General features: G+C 35.4%; 2 protein-coding genes across 2 annotated transcripts in view; one reads left to right on the plus strand and one right to left on the minus strand.

Moving 5' to 3' along the window:
• Positions 1-6,374, minus strand: part of LOC131930085 (endoplasmic reticulum membrane sensor NFE2L1) — a 40,285-nt gene extending 33,911 nt beyond the window's left edge. Inside the window, exon 1 of the mRNA XM_059286443.1 lies at positions 6,152-6,374. Coding sequence (XP_059142426.1) covers positions 6,152-6,202 — 51 coding nt within the window. The 5' untranslated portion in view covers positions 6,203-6,374. The remainder of the gene's footprint in view (positions 1-6,151) is intronic.
• A 713-nt stretch (positions 6,375-7,087) lies between these two features.
• LOC131930093 (craniofacial development protein 2-like) lies at positions 7,088-8,144 on the plus strand. The gene is made up of 2 exons (XM_059286454.1): positions 7,088-7,987; positions 8,130-8,144. The coding sequence occupies exons 1-2, from the start codon at positions 7,088-7,090 to the stop codon at positions 8,142-8,144; spliced, it is 915 nt and encodes a 304-aa protein (XP_059142437.1).
• Positions 8,145-8,661: the final 517 nt, after the last annotated feature.

The raw sequence follows: 8,661 nt of genomic DNA on the forward strand, positions 1-8,661 counted from the left end.
TTAGTTCAATCAGAAAACGTGGGTTTTTTAAAACTTTTTTAATGATTATTATTTTCTACTTTTTAGTCTTTGTCTGTTTGTTTGCATTAAAATCTTGCTATCGATTTTATCTTTTCACTTTTTTTGGGTAAACGAAGACAACTCGTAAAAAGACAACTCGTAAAAAGACAACTCGTAAAAAGACAACTCGTAAAAAGACAACTCGTAAAAAACACGTTGTTTGAATACGTTACTGACTAGAACACATAGATTTGAACCCGTGTCGAGTGGGATAGCAATCGTGTGCCCAACCACTCGACCATATCGTCTCCCCCAAACTGGCCTACCTCCTGTAAGTTTAAACTCGGTTCAAGCTAAATTCTCTGCCCCTAAGCCTGTGGCGACATGTGATCGTTCGCTTCACTGCGCGCGAGGTACGCGTCGCTGGTTTTTTTTCTAATGGCTAGCAGAGGAGAATTATATATATATAGATTATATAGCGGTCTAAAATGCTCAATAAAATGTTTCCATTGATCAATTTAGTAATAATAACAATTGAATATTCAATGGTCATCCAAAAGAAAGCTTCCCTGAAAATTTCAGCGCGCTAGCTAACTGGGAAGTGCCAGAAATTTCGATCGCAAGATTTGATTGGAAAGACAAACAAACAGAGAAAGCAAGTTAAAGAAAACGTGGGAAAATAACAAGCTGCTATGAAATTCTAAATACCATAAAAGTTCAACTTGTTGTAACAAATTATGATATTGATAGATTGAGACTATAGTACAATACAAAATTTGAATGTTTCTGTCATTTACTTTAATTAATAATCAATAAAGACCTAATTTCATGATCCTTACGACATAAAAAAAAAACCAAAATCTGCTCATGATCTTCCAATTCGGACTTTGGCCGGTCGTCCCTAGCCAGATGATCTTCTAATTAAGACTTTGGCCGGTCCACCATGGTCAGTCCGCGGACTGGCCGGCCAAAGGCCGAAATCGAGAGCTATTTCAGACTTTAGCCGGTCCACCATGGCCAGTCTGCGGATTGGCCGGCCAAAGGCCGAAATCAAGCAAAGTTTCGGACTTTGACCGACCTATGGGAGGCGATATTGGCCAATGCGCGGATTGGCCGGCCAATCCTAGCATTGGCCGACTTCGGGCTTTGACCGTAACATATATATATATATATATATATATATATATATATATATATATATATATATATATATATATATATATATATATATATACACATATATACATGCACATACGTTTGATTTGAATCATTACATTAGACTTTTTTTTTTTACACATCGGCAGTTCCTTCTTTTGAGATATTTTATGTTTTCTATATGAATTCCCCCCCCCCCCCTCCCCCCAAATAAATGCCTGGAAGAAACTCTGCTCTCAGTGAGTTTGCAGAAGGTCCAGTCCCAGATGTTATCCAACCATCTCTATTGTTAACCTTGCTGAATCCCCCCTCCCCCCATAGGCGTACATTAGGACAAAAGACATCTAATTTTTAGGGCCAGGATCAGTCACTGGGAGCCTGTATTGAGAGGTCATTGTTCTCATCCATGTATGCACCTCACAATCTAGCACCAGCAATCTCCTTAAAAAGTCTTGTAAAAGTTAAAACTGGTATTGGGAACCTTAGGAGGGGAAAATTATTGGGGCATGACAACTGTACACAGCTAATTCTCATTTCTGCTATATGTAGCTTGAGCTCCTTTATATCAAGAGAGTTGAACAGTATTTCCATCTGTAGTTAACTAGTTAACCAACCCCCATGACTGAAGAAAATATATACTTTTAACAGTGTCCCCCCCCCCCCCCCCCCCCCCGGAGAAAAAAGTCTGGAAGAAACTGATTGTTATTATTCTGGTTTGTTATAATTTTAATATCACATGCTGGTAAATTTACATCAATACTAAATTAGTTTATATTCAATGTTATTGAATACTTAAGTTAGTGTAATTCTGAAAACTTAAAAATAAAATGTAAGTTTTTCCAAAAAAAAAATGTATTTTCTATTTTTTTTTTATACAATAATATAAGTAAATATAGGTCAAGGTCATAATTAAATATCTTTAACTACTACTTAACACCCCAAAGTCAACAGTTAACAAAGATAACCATTATTTCACCACAAATAACCATTTAACATAAACATTTGCATCTGTGTTTCTCGCTAGTGTCCAATAATTGTCATGTTTGTACAACAATGTACATGGGGGCATTCGTTGCTAGGGACGCTTGTGTACATTTGATATAATGAAGTAGTTAAAAAAAATTGTTACTCTTAAATTTTTATCAGATATAAATATGGTACTGCTACAAGTTTTAAATGTATTTTGCACTTAAAATGTTAATATTTAAGAAGATATGCATTTTTCCTGTGTGCAAGTTTTCTTTTTTCCGCCAATTCCGACTAGTCTTGCAAAGTCGACGCTATAACATTTTTCTAAACTAAAATTTTTCACAAAACACACAAATACATTAGTCTAATCATTTTCAAAATACAATGAATCTTTTTTTTACAAGCATCCCATAATGATAATTGGGACGCTAGCAGAAACTTTGCTTACCTCTTTTTAAGAAATTGGAAATAGCGTTAAGTGCTACTTCCGGTGAGCGGAAATCATATAAAATTTGAAAGAATCAGAATAAGTATTCATCAAACCTATGTATAAAATTTGGTTTACTTAACAATACAAATATACCAGAAATAGAGTCAAGTACCAATTTGAAATTTTATCTTTTTAGCTGAAATAGTACGTAAGTTAGCGCATTCCTGGAGAAAAAGTTAAAGTTAAATACCACTTCCGGTTAGGGGTCATCCATTTATGACGCCCACAATTTTTTTGGATTTTGGACGACCCTCCCCCCCCCCCCAAATCTTCTTATTTCCCTTCTATAAGTCTATACGCGTCCGCAAAAGTCAATTTTTTCGGGACCCCCCCCCCCCCCCCGTGTGGATGTCATAAATGGATGACCCCCTACTGGTTGGATGACCCTACTTTGAGCTTTAAACAGTGGTTATTGACTGTTCATAAACCAGAAGTAGATTAACCCTTTGAGCCCGACAGGCCGGAAAACCAGCTTCAAGATTAGGCATACATGTCCAAAAAGCCAGTTTTCCGGCCCGATGATCTAGCGCCATAGTACTAGTGGCTGGTATACCGTCTTATTAAATATAATAAGCGGCGTACTGAATAAAAGGGTGCATGTCTTTTTAGTGCGGGATTATGATGCTAAAAAGAGATTATGGGGAAGTTGAAAGTGTTTGCATTTCATAAAATACATTGTCAACAAAAAAAATCTTTCAAAAGAAATCATTCAAAAGTTGATACTGACCTACAAATTTGATATCTAATATTTAAAGATGAAATGTAAATTTGTGGAAGACATGCATTTAATAAACTCTACTTGATCGCAGTTGTGTAATATTTTTAAAGTGTTCATTTTTGTACTAAAATCTAAATCAACAGATAAAAAAACCTAAATATAATTTTCTCAAAATAAATTTTCATTTTACTACTTATCAATTTTGATTAATGTAATGTTCACAGAACAAAATTAAACTTAATCTATTACCAATTTTTGTTTTAAAAAGTATACAACTTACGCCCCTTTGTACCAATTACTTCCCAGAAAATAAATGATTTATAAATAATCATAATATTTCTTTTATAGGCCTACACTGAATGTACTGTTTACTTATTTTATCAAAAAGTTCAGAAGTCATTTTAAATGTCCTCTGTGTTTATTAAGTTTATGCTCCTATTGCTTTTTAACATTTTAATGAGGCCTCAGTCAGTGGTATGTTTTTTTTTTAACCTAGAATTGAATCTAGAGAAATCTAGACCTAGACTGGATTCCAGATCCAAAGTATACTATTTTACTATAGATTACAATGTAGATCTATTCTAGATCTAGTCAATATTGAATATAGTTAGTTATAGATATTATTATTATTATTATTCTGGTCTATTACATTACTCATTACTTACTTTACTTAGGAGTAGAGATCTAGGTCTAGATCTACATACTCGACTCATACATACTACTACATACATACATATTACATATGATATTACGGGTGTGGGGAAATTGCAAGACCCGAAAAGCGAAATGGCGAGGCGGGAAAATGCAAGAAGATAATGCGAGACATACCTGCGGAATCAAGGGTAAATAGCGAGACACTTTTTGCGAAAGAATAGTTTTTTTTTCATGCTTTTTTCATCTTTATTTATTTAAATTATTTTTTTTTTGTTTTAAAATAAACTAGCATGTAGCCATACCCTTTAACACGAGTGTTGAATGTTGTTATTTTTTTATCTAGATTTTATTATATAGATAGATAGATACTAAGAAGATAGATAGATCTAGATCTATCTATTAAAAAATCCTAACATCGTTGCTGTGCTACTGTCATTGCCCGCTCTCGTTAGCGAGAGGAAAATCCCGTCTCAGTCGACATTAATTTTAAAAAATCTAACCCGCTCATGTTTATACAAACGTGAGCTGTGTCATTGTGAATTGGTATAATTTTGTCAGCAGGAGAGATATTCTGCAACATGTATTCATGGATTGTTGTACTTGCAAAAAGTGTAAAAGTATAAACAATTCTAAAAAGAGTAATTTATTTTTTATTAAGTAATTTTAATTACAAACAAAATTTACAAACAAAATCTTCTGAAACAGTCCTAGCATTAGTCAAACACACCTCGTCACACCATCTTTCACACATAGTACATTCAACCCAGTTCATTAGACTCCCATTTATACTGTGCTAACACAGAAAACGAAAATGAACAGAATGGAAAAAATGTGCGTCTGTAGATAATCTGAATAAAGTCCGCTATCGACAAAACTACCATTTAATAGCTAAAAGGGGTCATCCATAAATGACGATTTTTACCCCCCTCCCCCTGCCCTCCGTCACACATTTTCACAAAAATCCAGACCCCCCCCCCCACTAAAATGACGTCACACCTCAGCCTACAACCCCCCTCAAAATTGCAGTTGAATTTTTTTTAAACATCGATATTTTCCCAAAATCTTGTCTAATTTCTGTCAAAATAGAGTATTTTAATCAATTCCTATTTCAATTTATTAAAACAGTTTTCTAAAACGCGAAAAACGTCTAAAATTCTTTTTCTAACATTAATTTTTTATAGTGTGACGTCACACATTTCTATGCAACAATACAAAATATGTTTGCGGCGGCACGGCGATCTTCAAAGACGGTAAATCAGGCGGCCTCGGCGTTCCACACAAAAGAAAGAAGTTGATCTATCGTCGGCGGTATTTCCGTCGGTTTCGAACAAGGTGGTATTCTAAGTCGACACAAAAGATGGGGGGGGGGGGGGGGGAGTTCACAAATCATCAGTATGTCTAGCGACGGAAAAATCGAAAGTTTTAACAATGTAAAGAAAACGTGTTTGAAGTCTGGACCAAATACCACTGAAAATCGGGTGCGATAAATTTTTCGCAGAAATCTTCGCATTTCAACACCATCCAGCGTAAGTATCGGGTTGTGGTAAAATGCGAGACAAAAAAGTCACGTGACCAACCGTTTTCGCGCCCTTCTCGCATTTTCCCGCCTCGCCATTTCGCTTTTCGCGTCTCGCAATTTCCCCACACCCTGATATTACATTCATTACTAAATAATTATTATACTGAACTAATAATATAGAGATCTAGATCTATCATTCTATATCTAAATCTAGTTAAGTATACTCAAGTATACTGTATTAGATCTAGTAAGTAAAGTATGATATCAGATATGTGATATAGAGATCTAGATCTAGATATAGTAACTAAGTATAGACTGTATATATAGATCTATAGTAACAGTGTATAGACACGGATATCTCTAACTGTACCTAGAATCTAGATCTATAAATACTATAATAATATATAGCCTATATGATATAATATATAACAATAAATAGAATAGATCTAGATCTAGATTAGATAATTATTAATTAATAGATACCCCTAACGGCCTAACTGTGTAATTTAAAAGTTAAAAAGTGTCATACTCACGACAAATACTAGACTAGATCTAGACTCTAGATCTAATTAGTCTACTAACTAAAATAATGTCTGAAAAGGCAAAATAGTAAACAACGAATGTTATTTGTTAAAAAAAAAATTACCATTGAACTGCTGAGTAAAGAATCACTGGTAACAAGGCTGACCATCGCCATCCAAAAAAACACGTAGATCTATATAATAATATATTAATATATTACTAGATCTAGATCTAGATTATATAAATAGACAAGGAGCTACGGAACCGGACCAAGTCGCGAACTAGATCTAGAGATCTAGATCTAGTTTTTTATTCTACGTTAGGCCTAGCCTAGTCTTGGTATCGCGCATTTTTGAACTTTGACCTGTGTTGTAAATGAACTAGGTCATGTATATTGTAGATCTAGGTGACAATAAAAACGGAATAAAATCACCATTTAAAATTTAATAAATAGTATAACTACAGACTATAGGCCAACACTTTTTGAGGACCGCCCACTTATATATTTATTTACTTATGACGTTTGTAAACATTTAGCCTTAATTAATACTTTCCCCGGCGACTGTGTGTAATCCACACAGAGACACTAAGTATTTATATATATATAGTATAGACGTCTAACTACTAGATCCGTGCTCAGCCACGGTAAATCTTTTTTAAATGTACCAACTTGGGAACAGAACAAAACTAAACACAACACAAACACGAATGAAAACACAAAAGGAAACACAAACGAAAACGCAAAACACAAATACAAAAGAAAAAACAAACGCAAATAAAAACAAATGAAAACACAACCACAATGCAAACACAAATGGAAACGCAGATAAAAAAAACCACAAACGAAAAAAAAAACACAACACTCATAACATAAACACAAGTTAAATGCAAACATAACTCCGCCATTGTCTGGTCCCAAGTCCAGAATGGGAAAGGAGGAGGGTTTTGGGTTTGGGCTAGCAACCCACCATGTAAAAACAAAAACGCTACAGAAACGGCAACAGATCTAAATCAAACCATCATGTGAGAGCAACCGAGGATCGAGGCAGCTTTGCCTGATATGACGAGTCTAGATGAAAGCCGCAAGGAAGTCTCTACTCCGAAACAGTCCTTAGTAACCCCCAAAATTATTACACGAATAGGAGCTTGGAATGTGCGTACCATGTACGAAACTAGCAAAACAGCTCAAGTGGTCAAGGAAATGTCAAGATACAGGATCAACATCCTGGGTATCAGCGAAATGAGATGGACAGACTCAGGCCTGACTACACTCGGATCAGGAGAAACTATAATCTATTCTGGGAGATCTGATAACCAACACCAGGAAGGAGTTGGTATTATCATGGATAAAATATCAAGGAAAAGTCTAATAGGGTGGGAACCAATCAATTCTCGCATGCTTAGAGCCAGATTCTTCTCAAGACATGTAAAGATTACCGTAATACAGTGCTACGCCCCGACAGAACAAGCAAAGGATGAAGACAAAGACATGTTCTACCACACTCTACAAGATCAAATCGACAGGACTCCACAACATGACATTCTTGTGGTCATGGGAGACATGAATGCAAAAATAGGGGCCAGTAATAAAGGATACGAGCTCTGCATGGGTAAGGAGGGAATGGGAGAGGCAAATAACAACGGCCAAAGATTTAGAGAGATTTGCCTAGAAAATGGTCTGGTTATAGGTGGCAGCTTATTTCAGCACAAAGAAATGCACAAATCCACATGGATATCCCCAGATAAGCGAACCAGCAATCAAATTGCTATAAATAAAAAGTGGAGAAGATCCACGAGGGATGTAAAGGCAATAACAGGAGCTGACGTGGGTAGCGACCATAATCTAGTCTTGTGCAAACTACAACTCAAGCTTAAGAGAGTCGACAGGAAAGTAAACCACCAGCTATTTGACTCAGCTAAACTAAAAGATCCCACCATTAAGGCAAACTTAGTGCTAAAAGTACTTAAGTCACAAAAACAACATTTTGAGAAAAATGAGTTCAAAGATTAAAATTTACTATGAAACATTACGTTTTTATATTATTTGTTTGTTTGGAAGAGCAAATTAAATAAATTCTTCAGTATCACTATTTGTTTATAAGATAAACTTAAACTAGAGGAATAACGATCAATGCTTGGTTTGATTTTCACAAAAATGTGACTTAAGTACTTTTAGCACTGGGCTCTTCACTTCGCAATTGAACTAAAAAATAGATTTAGTCTACTCGAGAACCTACCAGAAGAGGACACCAATACTCAATGCGAGAAGATCCTGGATGTATACACGAAAACAAGCCAATGCATACTAGGACACAGGAACAAACAAAGGAAGGAATGGATCTCAAACGATACTTTGAATCTCATTGAAAAGAGAAGAGAAGCCAAAATCAAAACACTATCTGGAACCATGGAAAGCAGGGTACGGAACGATGTAGAATATAGAAGACTGCAAAAAGAGGTAAAAAGGAATGCTAGGAAGGATAAAAGGAACTATGTAGACACAATGGCCACAGAAGCACAGGCTGCAGCTGACAAGGGAGATAGCAGAACAGTCTACAAGATTATCAGGACTCTAACAGGAGGAATAGCAAATAGATCATCTACTATCAAGGACAAAAACGGGAAAGTTCTTAC

The sequence above is a fragment of the Physella acuta genome, unplaced genomic scaffold (assembly GCF_028476545.2).
Source record: "Physella acuta isolate Inbredline_101_S28 unplaced genomic scaffold, ASM2847654v3 ptg001715l, whole genome shotgun sequence".
Lineage (NCBI taxonomy): Eukaryota > Metazoa > Mollusca > Gastropoda > Physidae > Physella > Physella acuta.

Coding starts and splice junctions, on each gene's coding strand:
- LOC131930093 (XM_059286454.1), top strand. CDS start 7,088: ATGACGAGTCTAGATGAAAGCCGCAAGGAAGTCTCTACTCCGAAACAG.